The sequence below is a fragment of the Chiloscyllium punctatum genome, chromosome 23 (genome assembly GCF_047496795.1).
Source record: "Chiloscyllium punctatum isolate Juve2018m chromosome 23, sChiPun1.3, whole genome shotgun sequence".
NCBI lineage: Eukaryota > Metazoa > Chordata > Chondrichthyes > Orectolobiformes > Hemiscylliidae > Chiloscyllium > Chiloscyllium punctatum.
In genome coordinates, this window is record NC_092761.1 from 51,002,377 (window position 1) to 51,022,552 (window position 20,176).

At 43.8% G+C, this 20,176-nt stretch overlaps 1 protein-coding gene across 4 annotated transcripts in view; it reads left to right on the plus strand.

Annotated features, from left to right (window-relative positions):
* Window positions 1–20,176, plus strand: part of tmem107l (transmembrane protein 107 like) — a 43,674-nt gene that overhangs the window by 21,295 nt on the left and 2,203 nt on the right. For 3 of the 4 annotated variants that reach the window (XM_072592982.1, XM_072592979.1, XM_072592980.1), the window contains one exon: window positions 2,994–3,090. In XM_072592982.1, coding sequence (XP_072449083.1) covers window positions 2,994–3,090 — 97 coding nt within the window. Of the gene's footprint in view, window positions 1–2,993; window positions 3,091–18,670; window positions 18,768–20,176 lie in introns of all 4 variants that reach the window. The other variant, XM_072592981.1, reaches the window with a different exon arrangement.

The following is a 20,176-nucleotide window of genomic DNA, read 5'->3' on the forward strand; positions in this document are numbered from 1 at the left end:
CACTAATATATTATAATCTTGTATGTTTCAATATGGTCACCTCACATTCTTCTGAATTATAATCAGTACAACCCCATCACACTCACCCATTCCTCATAAGAAAATCCCTCCATATCAGGATAACCTAGTGAAACTTCTCTGAACTGGTGCCAATACTAGTATATTTTCCCTCAGGTAAAGAGACCAAAGCTTGACTGTGTAGTGTTTTTTCCTAGTTTCAGCAAAGCGCCTTTAGATTAGATTACTTACAGTGTGAAAACAGGCCCTTCGGCCCAACAAGTCCACACCGACCCACTGAAGCGCAACCCACCCAGACCTATTCCCCTACATTTGCCCCTTCACCTAACACTACGGGCAATTTAGCATGGCCAATTCACCTAACCTGCACATTTTTGGATTGTGGGAGGAAACCGGAGCACCCGGAGGAAACCCATGCAGACACGGGGAGAATGTGCAAACTCCACACAGTCAGTCGCTTGAGGTGGTAATTGAATCCGGGTCTGTGAGGCAGCAGTGCTAACCACTGTGCCACCGTGCCACCTTTATGCAGGTAGTTCTGGGATACTGTGCTTTTCAGCAGTATGATTTGGCCATAGTGTCGCTGAAGAAATAGGGAAGGTTATTTTGGAGAACACTTACCTCCATTGGCAAACACGCAATACCAGTGGGGGTTGGTTCACGCACTTCATTCTGCGCATGTGCCGATGTCCACTGTGCGCCATGTCCACACCAAAGTCTGCGTGAATGTGCAAGATCAGTACTGGTCTTCATGCCATTCTGCATATGCGTCAATGTCAGCTGCTGACTGAGTAGCTGTCTGTACAGAGAGCAGCTTTCTTACATTTTTTTAAATGTACTTTGTTTACTTTTGTCTCATTAATAAATATGATTTCAACCTTCATTCAGGCCATGCTAAATTTTATGTTAGACTTTTGGGTAATTTTTGAGTGAACGTGAGTGATTTTTTTGCTGGTCTGCCCCAACCCCACTTTTCCTATGGGCCCCATTATTTCTATTAAGCAAGGTTTTGTGGAACGCAGCTACAGTGTTATAGGGAAACTACCTGTTCTCTATGCCCCTTGAAATAAAGGTCAACATTCTGTGCTTCCCCATTACCAGTTAAACTTGAATGCTAGTTTTTTTTTATAATTTTGTATATGAAGACCCCCAAATCCCTCAGTGCTGCAGCATTCTGCTGTCTTTCTCAGTTAAAGTATCGGCTTCTTTTGTCTTCCTGCCAAAATGTACAATCTCACATTTCCCATATTATATTCCTTCTGCCAAATTTTTAGACCACCTGACTAACCTGTCTATTTTACACCTACGGTTCTTCTTTATCTATCCTGCTTATTAGCTCCTCAAAGAACTCTTAATAAATTTGTTAGGCATGATTTCCCTCCTTCTTCATGAAGCCATGTTGACTGTGCATCGCCAGATATTGTAATTCTAAATGATCTGCTATTATGTCCTTTCTTATAGAGTCATAACCTGTAGCTTATTTGTATCATCCTTCTCACTTGCTTTCTCATCTCTGTTCATGTCATCTGCAGACCTGATGATAGGACACTCACTTTCTGCATCCAAGTCATTAACATGTAATGCAAATAACTGTGTCCCCAGCACTGATCCTTGTGGCAGTCCACTAGTAACAGTTCACTAAGTTGAAAATGTGCTCTTTATCCTAACTGTTTGTCTTCTTTTAGTTAGCCAATTCTCTGTGCAAATATCCTACCCCCAAAACTGTGAGCTCTTATTAAATGGCCTTATGTATGGTACCTTATCAAATGCCTTTTGGAAATACAACATATTACACCTATGGTTCTTCTTTATCTATCCTGCTTATTAGCTCCTCAAAGAACTCTTAATAAATTTGTTAGGCATGATTTCCCTCCTTCTTCATGAAGCCATGTTGACTGTGCATCGCCAGATATTGTAATTCTAAATGATCTGCTATTATGTCCTTTCTTATAGAGTCATAGCATCATAACAGCACAGAAACAGACACTGTGGTCCAATCAGACCATGCCAAACATAATCCCAAACTAAACTAGTTCCACATGCCTGCTCCTAGCCCACATCCCTGGGGCGATACAGAGGCTCAGTGGTTAGTACTGCTGCCTCACAGCACCAGGGTCCCAGGTTTGATTCCAGCCTCGGTCCACTGACTGTGTGGAGTTTGCACATTCTCCCCATGTCTGCGTGGGTTTCCTCTAGGTGATCCGGTTTCCTCCCACAGTCCAAAGATGTGCAAGTCAGGTGAATTGGCCATGCTAAATTGCCCATAATGTTAGCTGCATTAGTCAGAGGGAAATGGGTCTGGGTGGGTTACTCTTCAGAGGGTCAGTGTGGCCTGTTTCCACATTGTAGGGAATCTAATCTATACCTTTCCTATTAATGTATCCATCCAAATGTCTTTTAAACATTGTAATTGATCCTGTATCCATCACTTCCTCAAATTCATTTCACATGCGAACCACCTTCTATGTCAGAAAAATTGCCTCATGTCTCACCTTAAAATTGTGCTGTATAGTCTTGAAATTCCCCATTTTGGAGAAAAGATAACTACCACCAACTCTATCTGTATCTCTCATTATTTTATAAACGTCTTTCGGACTCATAACATTTTGCCAATATCAGATATTAAGCTAGCTGGTCCACAGTTACCTGTTTTATTGTCAACTTCCCATTCTGAATTAGGTTGTCACATTGACAGTTTTCTCTTCCTTTAGGACTTTTCCAGAATTCAAGGATTCTTGAAAGATTAATATCAGTATATCTCCTATCTCTGTACCAACTTCCTTTCATATCTTTGGATACAACCTGTGAAGTACAGAGGTATTTTTAGCTCTGAGCTGTATCAAATTAGCTAATACTTTTCTCTAGCAATAGTTGTCTTATTGGATGTAATGAATTTGGCTAATGGTATTTTTGGGAAGTCAGGCTGTTACTGTACCTGAGCTGTCTTCGGCTCTTTCCTATTAATTATCTGTCAGCTATTGGAACACATGCCAGTGCCTCAGTAACTCTTCTCTTCTTCCTCTTTGAACAATGGCCGTGCAGTACATACTGGTGGATATTTGCTTTCTGCAGGTAGGTCATATACCATGTTCATTGTGTATGCGAACCATTTTCACTAGAAATTTAGCCAGTCTAAATCAGTTACAATACAGTTAGCGGCCTCTATTCCTCACAGCATTCCAGTTTCTGAAACTTTTTTCCCAAAACTGTACTCAGCATTTGTGAAAGTACATTGCAAACATTTTAAATAGAAAATTGCAAAAAGTGAGATAAACTTCAACTTTCTGCCACACAGCACGTTCCAGTCATTGGTGTCTCAGCACAATTGCAATACTGCTGATATCCGTCAATAAGGGATATTCTGATTTATATTGAGAGTGTGGTGCTGGAAAAGCACAGCAGGTTAGGCAGCATCCGAGAAGCAGGAAAATCAACGTTTTGGGCAAAAGCCTTTCATCAGGAATGTCCAAACGGATGCTGCCTGACCTGCTGTTCTTTTCCAGCACCACACTCGTGACTCTGATTTCCAGTATCTGCAGTACTCACTTTCGCCTGCAGTAAATGTGAAGGGAAAGAGGGTATATAAATAATGAATAAAGTCCCAAAGGAAAAATGCACTGATACAGGTAGCTAGAGACACCTGAAGGTGGTGTATCACAGATGAAATAATGGATTCCTGGAGGGACAACTCTAAAGCCCAAATTGATTGAATTTTTAAGAATGTAACCAAAATGATTGATGAAGGTAGAGAGGTACATATTGTCGATGTGAACTTTCGCAAAGCCTTTGACAAGGTTCTGCCTGGTAGACTGATTAGTAAAGTTAGATCATAGGGGATTCAGAAGCAGCTTGACAGTCACCCTCCAACAGAAAAGAGCAGAGAGACATCACTGAGGAACGTGCAGGGAGAAGTTGGCTCATTCACTATATGACGATACTGTCCCTTTAAAAATGTTATTTTTGTTTTTTGGAGAGGTGTTGTAAAAGGAGAAGTGCTAAAAAGTCTAATTTAACAATGGAAGTGGAATGGCCAGTTCCCACAGTTCAGGTTTTTTCTAGTTTGTGATTCCAGGAGAGTTGCAAGCTTCAGTAAAGAATCCCTCTGACTTCATTTGAAATTTCTCTCTGGATGTTGTTCCTTCCAGCCTGTAAGAATCTATGTTTGTTCCAATACAGTAACATCCCATAAATACAAAGATCGGTTAAGCTTTCCAATGGTTGTTATCCTAAATTCTTTCTTTTGTTCATGTTTCAACTATAATGTTTAAATAAATTCTGTTTTGCTTAAAGCTGAGCCGTTTTACTAGTTGCATCACATCTGGGGCATTCAGATCGCATCTGCCTTTAAAATAATAAAAACGTTAGGGTCTATCTAGTCTACCTTCTTAAAATATTTTGGGGAGGGGTTCTGGCTGGGTCCATAACAACCACAACGGAACAGCAGATCAGGGAAGAACACGTCAAGGAATGGTAACAGGGAGAGAGAGATTGGGAGAGGCTGTTAGAAAATTTGTTGTAGCCTAGAAGCTACCTGTTTGTAAAGATTGCATTGTAATTTAAGTTATCAATTAATTCGAAATTACTGACAAAATATTTTGAGAGGGACTGCTATTGTGGTGGAAGTGCTGCTGGTTGGTCTAAATGCGGGCTTAGGTGAATACCTGGCTGCAGTTATTCTGTTCATCTATCTTAGTCTAAAGAGGTAGAGATGGCAATTAGGGCAGTGGTGTGCTTCTCCTGCCAGATGTGGAAGATTAGGGAACAGCAGTTCAACTCACTGAGGAGCATACGGGGCCACAGGGAAGTGGTCACACCACAGGTTCAGTCAGATGACCATCAAGGAGGCAGACAGGTAGAGGAGGAATCTGCTGTGTCTATTCCCCTCTCTAACAGGTATACTGTTTTGGATGCTGTTGGGGTGGGGGGATAACCTGTCAGTGATGCATAACAGCAGCAACCAGGCCTATGATATCACAACTGGCTCAGATGTACACCAGGGTTGGGCAAAGTCCAAGCAAGTGATAACGGATAGGAGACTCATTAGTTGGTGGCACAGGCAGGTGTATCTGTGGCCGCATTCAAGACTCCAGGGTGGTATGATGTCTCCCTGATGCCAGGGTCATGGACATCTCTGAGCGGTCGAATTAAATTCTTAAGCGGGTGGGTGAGCAGCCAGAGATTGTTGTGCACATTAACACCAGCAATATAGATAGAAAGAGGCATTAGGTCCTGCAGAGTGAGTACAGGGAGTTATGAAAAAGACTGAAAAGCAGGACCTTGAGGGTAGTAAACGCTCGGTTATTACCAGAGCCACGTGCTAGTGAAGCAAGGAATAGAAAGTTGTAACAAATGAATGTTAAGTAGCTGGTGCAAAGGGTGGAGTTTCAGGTTCTTAGTTCATTGGGAGGATGTGGATGAGATCCTAAATGAGTAGTTTGCGTTGGTATTCACCCAGGAGAAGGACAGTGGGATTAGTGTAAAGCATGCTAATATGCTAGGGCATTTTGAGATCAGGAAAGAAATGGTGTTGGATCTCTTGAAAAGGTCAATAAGTTCCAAGGCCCCAACATGATCTACCTCCAATTGTTGAGAGAGGCAAGATTATTGACACCTTGACCAAGATCTTTTTATCCTTGCTTGCAATTGGAGAGGTTTTGGAGGACTGGCAAGTTGCTAATGTTGTTCTTCTGTTCAGGAAGGGAAGTAGGGTAATCTAGTAATCTAAACACCTGTGAGTCTCTCATTTGTGGTTGAGAAGCTATTGGAGGGAATTCTTAGGAATGGAATTTATGCACAACTGGAAAAGCATGGCCTGACTAGGGGCAATCAACATGGCTTTGTGTGGGGCAGGTAATGTCTGACCAATGTAATTGAATATTTCAAGGAGATGACAGGTAGAGGAGTGGATATCGTACATGGATTTTAGTAAGGTTTCCAACAGGGTCTCTCATGGTAGGCTCCTCCAGAAGATTAAGATGTGGGATCCATAGTGATTTGGCCACTTAGATTCAGAATTGGCTTGCCTGTAGAAGACAGGGGGGCAATAGTGGAAGGGTGTTTTTCTGGCTGCAGGTCTGATTAGTGGTGTCCTCGACGCATCCATACTGATGCCTCTGCTGTATATAAATCAAAATGCAGATGGGTGTGTTAATAAATTTGCAGGTGACACAAAGATCAGTGGAGTTGTGTGTAGTGTGGTCAAAGGGTATAGCACAATACAAAGAACAAAGAAAATGATAGCAAAGGAACAGGCCCTTGGGCCCTCCAAGCCTGCGGCGATCCAGATCCTCTGTCTAAACCTGTCGCCTATTTTCTAAGGAGACCAGCACTGTTCTGCAGGGACGGCTGCTGGATCCACTGTTGTTTGTCATTTATATAAACCATTTGGGTGAGAATTTAGGAGGAAAAATTATTAAGTTAGTTTGTGGATGACACCAGTGTTATAGTTGACAGTATCTAAGATTACAAAGTGATCTTGATTAATTGGGCCAATGGGCTGAGGAGTGGCAGATGGAGCTTAATTTTGACAAATGTGAGGTATTGCAGTTTGGTAAAGTGAACAAGGACATGACTTTTACAGTTTAATAGTAGAGGTAGTACTGTAGAACAGAGAGACCTAGGGATTCAGGTATATAGTTCTTTGAAAGTTACTTCACAAGAAGACAGGATGGTCAAGGAGACATTTGCTGAGATCATTGAGTATGGGAGTTGGAACACCGTGTTGAAGTTGTACAGGACATTGGTGAGGCCACTTGTGAAGTACTATGTATAGATCTGGTTGCCCTGCTATAGAAAGGATATTATGAAATTAGAGAATGTTCAGAAAAGATTTTCCAGGATGTTGCAGGGGAGAATGGATAGGCTGGGACTTTTCTCACTGGAGTGTACAAGGTTGAGAAGTGACCTAAAAGAGGTTTATAAAATCATGTAGGGCATAAGGTAAATGGCAAAGGTCTTTTCTGGAGGGTGGGGGAGTTCAAAGGTTGGAGGCATCTTCTTAAGATTAGATTCCCTACAGTGTGGAAACAGGCCCTTCAGCCCAACAAGTCCACACCGACGCTCCAAAGAGTAACCCACCGAGACCCATTCCCCATATATACCCCTAACACTATGGGCAATTTAAAATGGCCAATTCACCTGGCCTGCACATTGTTGGACTGTGGGAGGACACTTCCAGACACTGGGAGAATGTGTAAACTCCACACAGACAGTTGCCCAAGGCTGGAATTGAATCTGGGTCCCTGGCGCTGTGAGGCAGCAGTGCTAATTACTGGGCCACCGTGCCTGCCCCAGATGAGAGAGAAAAAATTAATTGGGACCTGAGGGGCCACTTTATCACATAGAGGATGGTTCATATATGGAATGACCTGTCAGAAGAAGTGGTAGATGCTGGTACAGTTACAATATTTAGACAGGTACATGAATAGGGAAAGTAAAGAGGGATATGAGCCAAAAGCAAGCAAATAGAAATAGTTTAGTTTGGGAAACTTGGTCAGCATTGATGAATTGCACTGAAGGTTCTGTTTCCATGCTGTATGACTTGAGGACAAAACATTTGAAATTGAATATTACAGGAAATTCTATTGAACTTAACTTTTCTTTGTACAATACAATGTATTCAAGTAATTCAATAACCTTAGTATTTGTAATATTAATTCCATGCTAGTTTCACAGTGTTTCCAACCCCTCAGTGCAACGTGGCCTTAGACCTTTCCCCATTGCACATTGCTGTTTGTGAATTGTGTGTTCACTGCTCATGTTGCAGAATAGTCAGTGAGTGTCTTTACTCAGTGCAGAGGTGTCAGAAGTGCCTGAGAAACATGAGGGTATCAGTGAGACCCCTGTCTCTTTCTCCTGTCTTCTCACACTCTTCCCATCCCCCACCCCAGTTGAGGAATGTCACTAAGAATCCAACCTTCCAGTCTGTGCGCCAAGTGAGCCCTTCCGCCTCACTGTGTGGGTGTCAGTGAGATACGAGACACTCTTCCAATCCCACAATGGGAAGGGTCAGCAAGATCCACTGAAAGAACAAAGTTGCTAAGTTCTTGTTCTCTTGACCAGCATTTCATTACAGTCTGTTCTACGTGAGTTGTTTCTTAGGAGATTACAGGGTGACCTGGACAAGTTAGGTGAGTAGGCAAATGCATGGCAGATGCAGTTTAATGTGGATAAATGTATGGTTATCCATTTTGGTGGCAAGACCAGGAAGGCAGATTACTACCTAAATGGAATCAATTTAGGTAAAGGGGCAGTACAAAGAAATCTGGGTGTTCTTGTACACCAGTCAATGAAGGCAAGCATGCAGGTACAGCAGGTAGTGAAGGAGGCTAATAGTATGCTGGCCTTCATAACAAGATGGATTGAGTATAGAAGCAAAGAGGTGCTTCTGCAGCTGTACAGGATCCTGGTGAGACCACACCTGGAGTACTGTGTGCAATTCTGGTCTCCAAATTTGAGGAAAGACATTCTGGCTATTGAGGGAGTGCAGCGTAGGTTCACTCGGTCAATTCCTGGAATGGCGGGATTACCTTACACTGAAAGACTGGAGCGACTGGGCTTGTATACCCTTGAGTTTAGAAGACTGAGAGGGGATCTGATTGAGACATATAAGATTATGAAAGGATTGGACACTCCGGCAGCAGGAAACATGTTTCCGCTGATGGGTGAGTGCCGAACCAGAGGACACAGCTTAAAAATACGGGGTAGACCATTTAGGACAGAGATGAGGAGAAACTTCTTCACCCAGAGAGTGGTGGTTGTGTGGAATGCTCTGCCCCAGAGGGCAGTGGAGGCCCAGTCTCTGGATTAATTTAAGGAAGAGTTGGATAGAGCTCTCAAAGGTAGTGGAATCAAGGGTTATGGAGATAAGGCAGGAAGAGGATACTGATTAGGAATGATCAGCCATGATCATATTGAATGGCGGTGCAGGCTCGAAGGGCTGAATGGCCTACTCCTGCACCTATTGACTATTGTCTATTGTCAAACTGTCAACAGATTGCACCCTCTTTAAATTTTGATAACACACACAACTTATATATTGAATATTCTGGTAATGCTGAAAATAAAAAAAATAGAATGACTGGACAGCTTTTGAAGTTTAGTAATACAAACAAATGCGGTAGCTGATCAGATAGTACAGGTCAACAACCTCCAAAACACCCTATGAACAAGCACACAACAGTCCATCAATCAAAAATTGACAATGTGTTTTCAAGTGTTGTGAGTACTTCCCTGAGGAATTAAAGCGTGACCTTGGAAACTTCTGCTGCTAAAGAAGATGAGTTTGGAGGTTTCTCCAGAGCAATTAGGATTAATTCAGTGGTAAAGAGGCCTGTTCTCATGTTGTGTGCACAGTTTCAACTACTGTTTAGACAGTTTGTCACCTTGAGGGAGGTTTCTTAATTTTGATCATTGCCTGATTGAGAGCCTGGACGTAGGACAAGAGGGATTCTGGGGGTCCAAAGGTGCTCTTAGCCCAGTAGCCATGCCCTACTATATGGTGCCTCTGGTCGGCAGTTATCTGCAGGACTTTTGACAAGCCAGTGCTTGATTGGCATATGTTTTGATGGGTTTTCACTGGAAGGTTCAGTGTGGATCCATTGTCTGACAAGATCTGCAAACCCTTGACAGCAGAAATCAGGCAAAACCAAGAAGTGTAGGGAAAATAAAAGAACAAACTGAAGGCAGCATTTATACACAGAGAATTATTGAACAGGCAAATGGATATAAATATAGCCAATATTGCATTAGCTAGCAAACGAGAGGTGTAAGCTAGCACTTACAAAATTGAAGTTCAACATTGACCTAATGAAGGACATGGAATTCAACCATCCAGGTTCGAAAATATTTAGGATAGAGGAAGTAGTAATAATCAAAGACGCAGTTATAGAACTCAAAAATAGAAATGGTGCACAGAATATTTGATTGAATTAAAGAGTTAAAGGAGAGTGTTGATTAAGAGTTGTGGAAGAAATGTGACAGGAAAATTTGCAAAATGATTATTCAAAGATGGACAAAATTACAAGTAACAGCCATGGCAAATTCTCAATGCAATAACATAAGTGACCTGTTAATCTGTTTTTATGCAGTTAACTGACCTGGAAATGTTGGGAAAGACAATGAGGGCCATCCCTATTATTTGTTGATGTTGCTTTGACCTCTGACCTGCTCTTGACCTGTTCATTGAAAAATGTTGCCTTTGTAATCAAACCTGCCTGCAACAAGGATGGTGCTGTTGTCTGGTGTACTGCCTATAGCCTTGCAGAGGATGAGGAAAGTAGGACACCATGACCCACCCACCAACATCAGGTTGTTGTTTCCATGACTATCACTAACCTCATCTCATCTGGATCTCCCCCAGTCACAACCTCATAGCTCATAGTCGCTTACAGCCCCCTTCTACCTTCTTCTTCCCAAAATTCACAAACAGGACTGTCCAAGCAGAAGCAATGTTTCTGATTGGTCCTGCCCCAGGAACTTATTTCTTCCTACCTTGATTTGACTTTTTTTCTTGCCTCGTCCAGTCCCTTCCCACTTCCCACAATTTTTCTGAAGCTTTATGTCAGTTTCAAAGTTTCCAGTTTCCGAGCACCAACTACCTCCTTTTTATTGAAGTGAAAACATTTCATCTCCTCCCCCCCGCCCACAAGAGTATGATCTTGAAGCTCACTGCTTTTTCCTTGAGAGACAACCTGAACCATAGAATCGCTATAGTGTGGAAACAGGCTCTTCTGACCAACAAGTCCATACCAAACCCTCTGAAGAGTCGCCCATCCAGACCCATTCTCCTCCCCTATTCTCCTATACTTACCCCTGACTATTGCATCAAACCTACACATCTCTGAACATTATGGGCAATTTAGGATGACCAATTCACCTAACCTGCAGATCTTTGAATTGTGGAAGGAGACTCGAGCACCCATGCAAACCAGAGGAAGCCATGCAAACACGGGGAGAATGTGTAAACTCCACACGGACAGGCACTCAAGGCTGGAATTGAACCTGGGTCCCTGGTGCTGTGAGGCAGCAGTGCTAGCCACTGTGCTGCCCTAGAACATTAGCCAAGTTCCTGATTAACAATCTAGTGATAATACAACTAGGCTCCTTCCCCCTTTCTCATTCACCAACCACTTCCACTGTCTGCCTGAGTTTGTCCTCACTTTCAACAATTTCTCCTTTAACTTCTCTCACATTTTGTTCAGATCAACAATCCTGCTGTATTTATCCATATGGACCTCACTTATGACTCTCTCTTTGTAAGGTACTTGGGTAACTCCTTGTTCGAGTTCTACTCAGGTCCCTCCCAGATCTCTTTCTCTGGTACATTGATGACATCCTAAATTTGCAGAGTGCTGCTTCCTCTCTCATTTGGAATTGGAAAAATTTATAAATTTTACTTCCTATTTCCATAATTTCCTCACCTTCACGTAATCCATCTCTGACTCCTCCCTTACCCTTCCTCAACAGCTCTGTTTCCATTTCTGGGGATCCGTTAAAACTTACTGACTGCCACAGTCCTCATAGTCTGCATTCTTTAAGAACTCAGTCCCATTCTCCCAGTTCCTCTATCTCCGTCACATCTGTTTTGGTGATGCCACCTTCCACAGGTTGTGGCCTCAGAAATATCCATCCTTTTCCTGAACTGAGGATTCCTTGCTACCATGATCGATAGGCCCCTCAGCTGTGTCTGATCCATTTCTCACACTTCTGACCTTGTGCTTTCTCTTCCCTTCCACACGACAACAATGATATGTTTCCCTTGACCTCACTTTCCACTTCATGAGCCTTCCCATCCAAAGGATATTTAAGCCACCATTTTGACCATCTCTGGTGAGATGCCAAGATGAGACACATATTTCACAGCATTCCATAGGGATCATTACTTTGGGACACCCTGGTCCACTCCTCTTCCATTCCCAATACCACTTTGCTCCCCATGGCACCTACCCATGCATTCAAACAGAAGGTACAACACATGCCCATTTACCTCCTCCCTCACTCACTTTTCAAGGCCCAAAACACATTGTCCAGGTGAAGTAGTGATTTACCTGCAATTCATTCAATCCATCCTACAGTATCCACTGTTCACAATGTGGTCTCCTCTGCATTGGGGAGCCAAACACAGACTGGGCAACTGCTTTGTGGAACACTTCTGTGTAAAAATGACCCCTAGCTTCCAGTTGCCTGGCACTTCAACACACCATATGCCAACATTTCAGTTTCAGCCTGTTGTAATACTCCAATGAAATGCAAGCTGGAGGAATAACACCTCATCATTATCTCCTTGGGCACTTTACAGTCTTCAAGACTAAACATCAATGCAAAACCTGTGCCCACACCTCCACTTCCTCACCTCCTTCCAAGGCCCCAAAGGATCCTTCCAAATTTCTGTTGGATTTACCTGCACTTCCACCTATGTCATCTACTGTATCATTATACCCCATGTGGTCTCCTCCATATTGGGGAGACTGGACACCAGCTTGTGGATCATTTTAGGGAACATCTCTGGGACACCCGCACTAACAAACTCCATTGCGCCGTGGCTGAACACTTTAACTCCCCCTCCCACTCCAGCAAGGACATGCAGGTCCTGGGCCTCTTCCATCGACAAACCCTAACCACCTGACGCATGGAGGAAGAATGCCCCATCTTCCGCCTTGGGACCCTGCAACCACTATATGATTAATATGGATTTCACCAGTTTTCTCAGTTCCCCTCCCCCACATTATCCTCGTCCCAAGCCTCAAACTTGGCACCGTCATCTTGACCTTTCCGTCGCCTTTCCCATCTATCTGCTCCACTCTCCTCTCTGACCTATCACCTTCTCCCCCACCAGCATCTACCTTCTCAGCCCCATCCCCTCCCATTTATCTCTCAGCAGCCCTGGCCCACAAATCTCATACCTGATGAAGGGCATATGCCGAAGCGTCAATTCACCTGCTCTTCAGATGCTGCCTGACCGGCTGTGTTTTTCCAGCACCACACTGTCGAGTCATACAATATGGACCAAGTTAACTTCGGCCAAGCGTATCCATGCAGATCATGTTTCCCAAACTAAACTAGTCCTATTTGTCTGCAGTTGGCCCATATCCTTCAGAACCTTTCCTAATAGTGTCCCTGTTGAAATGTCTTTTAAATGTTGTAACTGTACCTGCATTTACAACTTCTTCTGGCGGTTCATTCCATATGCACACCACCCTCTGTGTGAAGAAGTTGCCCCTTGGGTCACTTTAAAATCTTTCCGACTATGCTGTCTAGTTTTGAACTTCCCTACCATAAGAATAATAACTTTGCTATTGAATTTATCTAGCCTCTGATGATTTTATAAACCTCTATAACTCCACCTCTCAGCCTTCTACGCTGCAGGGAAAATAGATCCCAGCCTATCCAGCTTCTCCCTATATCTTAAAACACCCCAGCCCCGGCTACATATAGAATCCCTACAGTGCAAATAGTGACCATGTGGCCTATCAACTCTACACGAGCCCTCTGAAGAGCGTTTCATCCAGACCCATTCCCCATGTAAGCCCATATTTGCCATGGCTAACACACCTAGCTTGCACATCTGTGGTCACTACAGGGCCAATCCACCTAACTTGCATGTGTTTGGACTGTGGGAAGAAACTGGAGCACCCAGCGGAAACCCACACAGATTCAAAGAGAATGTACAAACTCCACAAAGACAGTTACCCAAAGCTGGAATTGAACCTGGGACCATGGCACTGAGAGGCAGAAGTGCTAACCACTGAGCCACCATCCTGCCCATCCATATAAATCTTTTCTGCACCCTCTCTAACTTAACAATGTCATTCCTAAAACAGGGCGATAGAACTGTACACAGTACTGCAAAAGTGGTCCCATCAACATCCTATACAGCTACAACATCCCACCTCCTATACTCAATGCTCTGAACAATAAAGGCACACATACAAAATGCCTTCTTCATCGCCCTGTCTACCTGTGATGCCACTTTCAAGGAACCATGTACCTGAACCCCTAGGTTTCTCTGTTAGACAATACTCCCAAGAGCCCTACCATTAACTATGTATGTCCTTCCCTTAATTTGTCTGACCAAAATGCAACACCTCGCAGTTATCTAAATTAAAACTCTATCTGCCACTCCTCGACCCTCAGCAAAGAGCTTGGGCAACCATTACTATCTTGAAATGCCTGACCCACAGATAGATTGTGGGTCCAATTTTTTGATCTTTATCAAATTCACAATGTTTATGTGCAAACATTAAAGTCATTTCATTTGCCTGGTGACATCAGTTGTGAAAGCTTTAAAAGATCAAGAATGATTGAAAGCTTTATTGGTCTGTCGTGAATGGAGGTTTTTAACAAAAAAAGTTTTTTATAAGGTAGTGAAGTTATAAAGTATTCCTTTTTTTGAAGCATTTGATTACATATACAATTATCATATGATTTGATGATATCTGTAGTATATAGTGAATGAATGGGCATGGAGGTTGAAGGGGTGAGATAAGGAGGAAGTTCGAACCTTCTTTTCAAAAGACATGGACTGTGCACTTATGATATCTCTGTTGTGCCCTGAATCATGACCTTTTAAAAACCTGACCTGAAACTATAAAAGTTGTGCATAAATACACAATTCCAATTGCTGCAGTTTAATTGGCCAGGTCAGGGTGTCACCTCATGACCTGCACTAGTCCACACTTTTGAAATGCCCTGGTGAAATTCATAAAGCCTGGGAATGCTGTTGAGAATCCTACAGTGGGTCTTGGTCATCTTTTTAAAGGGGTCTCAAGTCAATTAAACTCTGAACTCAGATTCCGCACCCCCCGCCCACCACCTTTTCCTTTTCTTCTTCCCGATTCCCAGTATCAATAATACTTTAGCAAGGTTTGTATCTGTTCTTCTTTAATGCAGTAACTCGAAACTTAGCATCTTGGTCAGGTCAGATGGTTTTGAACTCCACATGTAACTATATTTTTAATTTGAGGCCTTTTTTGTAAAGGTCCATCACAACAAGTTAGTGGGCAAATATGAAGCATATGGCATTAGGGTTACATACTGCCATGTCTCAAGAATTGCTTGACAAACAAGAAACAAGAATGGAAGTAAACAAATGGCGGTCAGTTATTCATGATACATGTAAATAATCTCAATGAGGAAACCAAATACAACATTTTCAGTAGGATATAAAACCAGGTGGGTCTGTGAATTGTGAGAATTCTAGGTGTCTTCAAGGTATTTTAGGCCAGTTGAACAAACACATGGAAGATGAAATATAATATGGCTAAATGTGAAGTCCATTGTGAAAAACAGAAATGATTTAAATCATGGTATATTAGGAAATGTGGATTCTTGTACACCAGTCAATGAAAATAGTCTGGTAGGTACAAGAACCAATTAAAAAGACAAATGATATGTTGGCCTTCATTTCAGAGGATTTAAGTTCATAAATGTAGGGATGTCTTACTGTAAGGCTTGAGTATTGTGTGCAGTTTTGCTCTCCCTACCTAAGAAAATATATACTTGCCTAGAGTGAATGTTCACTAGGCTGATACTGGGATTGGCAGGACTTTGCAATAAAGATATTGATTTGACTAGACAGTATGGAGAGGTAAAAACAATGACTGCAGACGCTGGAAACCAGATTCTAGATTAGTGGTGCTGGAAGAGCACATCAGTTCAGGCAGCATCCAAGGAGCTTCGAAATCGACGTTTCGGGCAAAAGCCCTTCATCAGGAATAAAGGCAGTGAGCCTGAAGCGTGGAGAGATAAGCTAGAGGAATACAATGGGTGAGTGGGGGAGGGGATGAAGGTGATAGGTCAGGGAGGGGAGGGTGGAGTGGATAGGTGGAAAAGGAGATAGGCAGGTAGGACAAGTCCGGACAAGTCATGGGGACAATGCTGAGCTGGAAGTTTGGAACTAGGGTGAGGTGGGGGAAGGGGAAATGAGGAAACTGTTGAAGTCCACCTTGATGCCCTGGGTTTGAAGTGTTCCGAGGCAGAAGATGAGGCGTTCTTCCTCCAGGCATCTGGTGGTGAGGGAGCGCCGGTGAAGGAGGCCCAGGACCTCCATGTCCTCGGCAGAGTGGGAGGGGGACTTGAAATGTTGGGCCACGGGGTGGTGTGGTTGATTGGTGCAGATGTCCCGGAGATGTTCCCTAAAGCGCTCTGCTAGGAGGTGACCAGTCTCCCCAATGTAGAGGGGACCGCATCGGGAGCAACGGATACAATAAATGATATTAGTGGATGTGCAGGTGAAACTTTGATGGATGTGGAAGGCTCCTTTAGGGCCTTGGATAGCGGTGAGGGAGGAGGTCTGGGCGCAGGTTTTACAGTTCCTGCGGTGGCAGGGGAAAGTGCCAGAATGGGAGGGTGGGTTGTAGGCGGGCGTGGACTTGACCAGGTCATGACCTGACCAGGTCACCGAGGGAACGGTCTTTGCAGAAGGCAGAGAGGGGTGGGGAGGGAAATATATCCCTGGTGGTGGGGTCTGTTTGGAGGTGGCAGAAATGTCGGCGGATGATTTGGTTTATGCGAAGGTTGGTAGGGTGGAAGGTGAGCACCAGAGGCGTTCTGTCCTTGTTACGGTTGGAAGGGTGGGGTCTGAGGGCGGAGGTACAGGATGTGGACGAGATGCGTTGGAGGGCATCTTTAACCACGTGGGAAGGGAAATTGCGGTCTCTAAAGAAGGAGGCCATCTGGTGTGTTCTGTGGTGGAACTGGTCCTCCTGGGAGCAGATATGGCGGAGGCGGAGGAATTGGGAATACGGGATGGCATTTTGCAAGAGGTAGGGTGGGAAGAGGTGTAATTCAGGTAGCTGTGGGAGTCGGTGGTTTTGTAAAAAATGTCAGTGTCAAGTCGGTCGTCATTAATGGAGATGGAGAGATCCAGGAAGGGGAAGGAGGTGTCAGAGATGGTCCAGGTAAATTTAAGGTCAGGGTGGAATGTGTTGGTGAAGTTGATGAATTGCTCAACCTCCTCGCGGGAGCACGAGGTGGCGCCAATGCAGTCATCAATGTAGCGGAGGACGAGGTGGGGAGTGGTGCTGGTGTAATTACAGAAGATGGACTGTTCTGCGTAGCCAACAAAGAGCTGGGGCCCATACATGTGCTTATGGCTACCCCTTTGGTCTGGAGGAAGTGGGAGGATTCAAAGGAGAAATTGTTAAGGGTGAGGACCAGTTCGGCCAAACGAATGAGAGTGTCGGTGGAAGGGTATTGTTGGGGATGTGTGGAGAGGAAAAAACGGAGGGCTTGGAGGCCCTGGTCATGGCGGATGGAGGTGTAGAGGGATTGGATATCCATGGTAAAGATGAGGCGTTGGGGGCCGGGGAAATTGAAGTCTTGGAGGAGGTGGAGGGCGTGGGTGGTGTCTCGAACGTACGTGGGGAGTTCCTGGACTAGGGGGGGTAGGACAGTGTCGAGGTAGGTAGAGATGAGTTCAGTGGGGCAGGAGCATGCTGAGACAATGGGTCAGCCAGGGTGGTCAGGCTTGTTGATCTTGGGAAGGAGGTAGAACTGGGCAGTGCGGGGTTCCCGGACTATGAGGTTGGAAGCTGTGGGTGGGAGATCTCCTGAGGTGATGAGGTTCTGTATGGTCTGGGAGATGATGGTATGGTGATGGGTGGGGTCATGGTCAAGGGGGCAGTAGGAAGAGGTGTCATCGAGTTGGCGTTTGGCTTCAGCGGTGTAGAGGTCAGTGCGCCAGACTACCACTGCGCCCCCTTTATCCGCTGGCTTGATGGTGAGGTTGGGATTGGAGCAGAGGGATTGGAGGGCTGCGCGTTTTTATCCGCTGGCTTGATGGTGTGAGAGGGATCTGATAGAACTTTATGTTTCAAACAGAGCTTGATTAACTAGATGCAGGATGGATGTTCCCCTTGGTCAGGAGAGTCTAGAATAAAGGAATTAGTCTCAAGATACAGGGTAGACCATTTAAGACTGAGATTGTGAATTTCTACTACAAAAGGTTAAGGAGGCCAATCACTAAATATGTTTTAAGAAAAAGATAAATTGTTTGATTTTGAAGACATCAAGGGATTTGGGGAGAAAGCAGAAATTACTCTCAGTTGTTTTGTGACATTTGTTAGTCCTAATTTCCAGAATACCGTTTCTACTTCAAGATCTTCTAAGACCAAATCTTTCTTCATCACTTTTGTCATCTGACTGAATTTGTTAAGACTTGCTTTTGTGTCGTGTAAATTTATCCCTCCTCCTTCAGTCTGGAATTTTCAAACTTAAAAAGATAGTGTTGCCTTCACAACTTCTATGTGGAATGCAGCTTGCATAGGTTCTTGCCATGGTGTCCTTGCTTCCTTCACTCTGCATTACCAGAAGGTAACGCATTTAAAGAGCCAAAAAGGCATTTAACTGCTTTTCTCCACACCACCACGTGAATTATAGATTCAAAAGTCTAAGGTTGTAGAGATAAAGTGTGAAAAGGATAAGGCAGAATGTGCAGCAGTATCATTACAACAACCATTTGGTAGAATTTTCTTTGAAGGATAGGATATGAGGAATGATTATCATTCAGAAGAATGAAGATGCATTTGTGCAATAATGTCTCCACACATTTAGGAAGTGGATTAGAATGAAAGTAAGACTGCTCTGTGTCTGTCTGTATTGGTTCTGTCTGCTACAGTCTCTGTATTAATTTTTTTCCTGAGTTGTGGTTCAGCTGTTGCAGCACATTGCAGTGCTTGCATCTGTCTTTCCTTCTTTGTCTTTGAGAAATGGGAGTGTTGGACCTACTGGTATATCTTTAGCTTCTGCAGGTATCACTGATTCATTTTCATTTAATTTCTGTCCTGTATTAATTGTCTGCAAGATGGATTATGTATTTGGCAATAAATATAATTGGAATCATTACCAGGTCAGAGATAAAAATTAAAAATGAATACGTATCGGACTCACCTAGGCTGCTGTAGGCTCACCACCAGTCTAAAGGTCCAATCATGATATATCTAGAAGCAGCTAGTCATGAGTACCCATATAGATAGATCAGATATTGACACATCAACCATCAGGGCACAAGCTCAAAATAGACCCAGGTATTGACACAGAACCATTCATAATAATGCCTCTTCTTTCATTCACACAGAATATGGTTTGATGGCAGAATTATCAGCAGCTTTCCTCTCCAGATCAAAAACTACAAAGACAAACTAGGTGGATAAAGAACTGGTTGAGCAACAGGAGACAGAGAGTAGTAGGTGAAGGGAGTTTCTCAAAATGGAGAGAAGGAGTGGTGTTCCACAGGGGTCAGTGTTGGGGCCACTGTTGTTTGTCATATACATAAATGATCTGAAAGAGGGCATTGTTGGTATGATCAGCAAGTTTGCACATGACACAAACACTGTTGGAGTAGCAGAAAGCATAAGGGACTGTCAAAGAATGCAGGAGAATATAGATAGACTGGAGTGCTGGGTGGAGAAGTGGTAGATGGAGTTCAATCCAGGCAAATGTGAGGTGATACATTTTAGGAAGTCTACTTCTAAAGCGAATTATATGGTACACAGAAGAGCCTTGGGAAAAGTTGATGAGCAGAGAGATCTGGGAGTTCAGGTCCATTGTACCCTGATGGTTGCTGCACAGGTGGATAGAGTGGTCAAGAAGGCATATGGCATGCTTGCCTTCATCAGACGGGATATTAAGTATCAGAGCTGCAGGTCATGTTAAAATTGTACAAGACATTGGTTTGGCCGCATTTAGAATACGGTGTACCGTTCTGGTCGCCACATTACCAAAAGGATATGAATGCTTTGGAGAGGGTACGGAGAAGGCTTACAAGGATGTTGCTCGGTATGGAAGGTGCTAGCTATGAAGAAAGGTTGAGTAGGTTAGGATTGTTTTTGTTAGAAAAAAGGAGATTGAGATCTACAAAATTATAAAGGGTATAGACAGGGTGGGTAGAGATAAGCTTTTTCCCAGGGTGAGGGATTCAATAATTAATGGGTGGCACGGTGGTACAGTGGTTAGCACTGCTGCCTCACAGCTCCAGAGACCCGGATTCAATTCCCACCTCAGGTGACTGACTGTGTGGAGTTTGCACATTCTCCCCGTGTCTGCGTGGTTTCCTCCAGGTGCTCCAGTTTCCTCCCACAGTCCAAAAATGTGCAGGTTAGGTGAATTGGCCATGCTAAATTGCCCGTAGTGTTAGGTGTAGGGGAATGGGTCTGGGTGG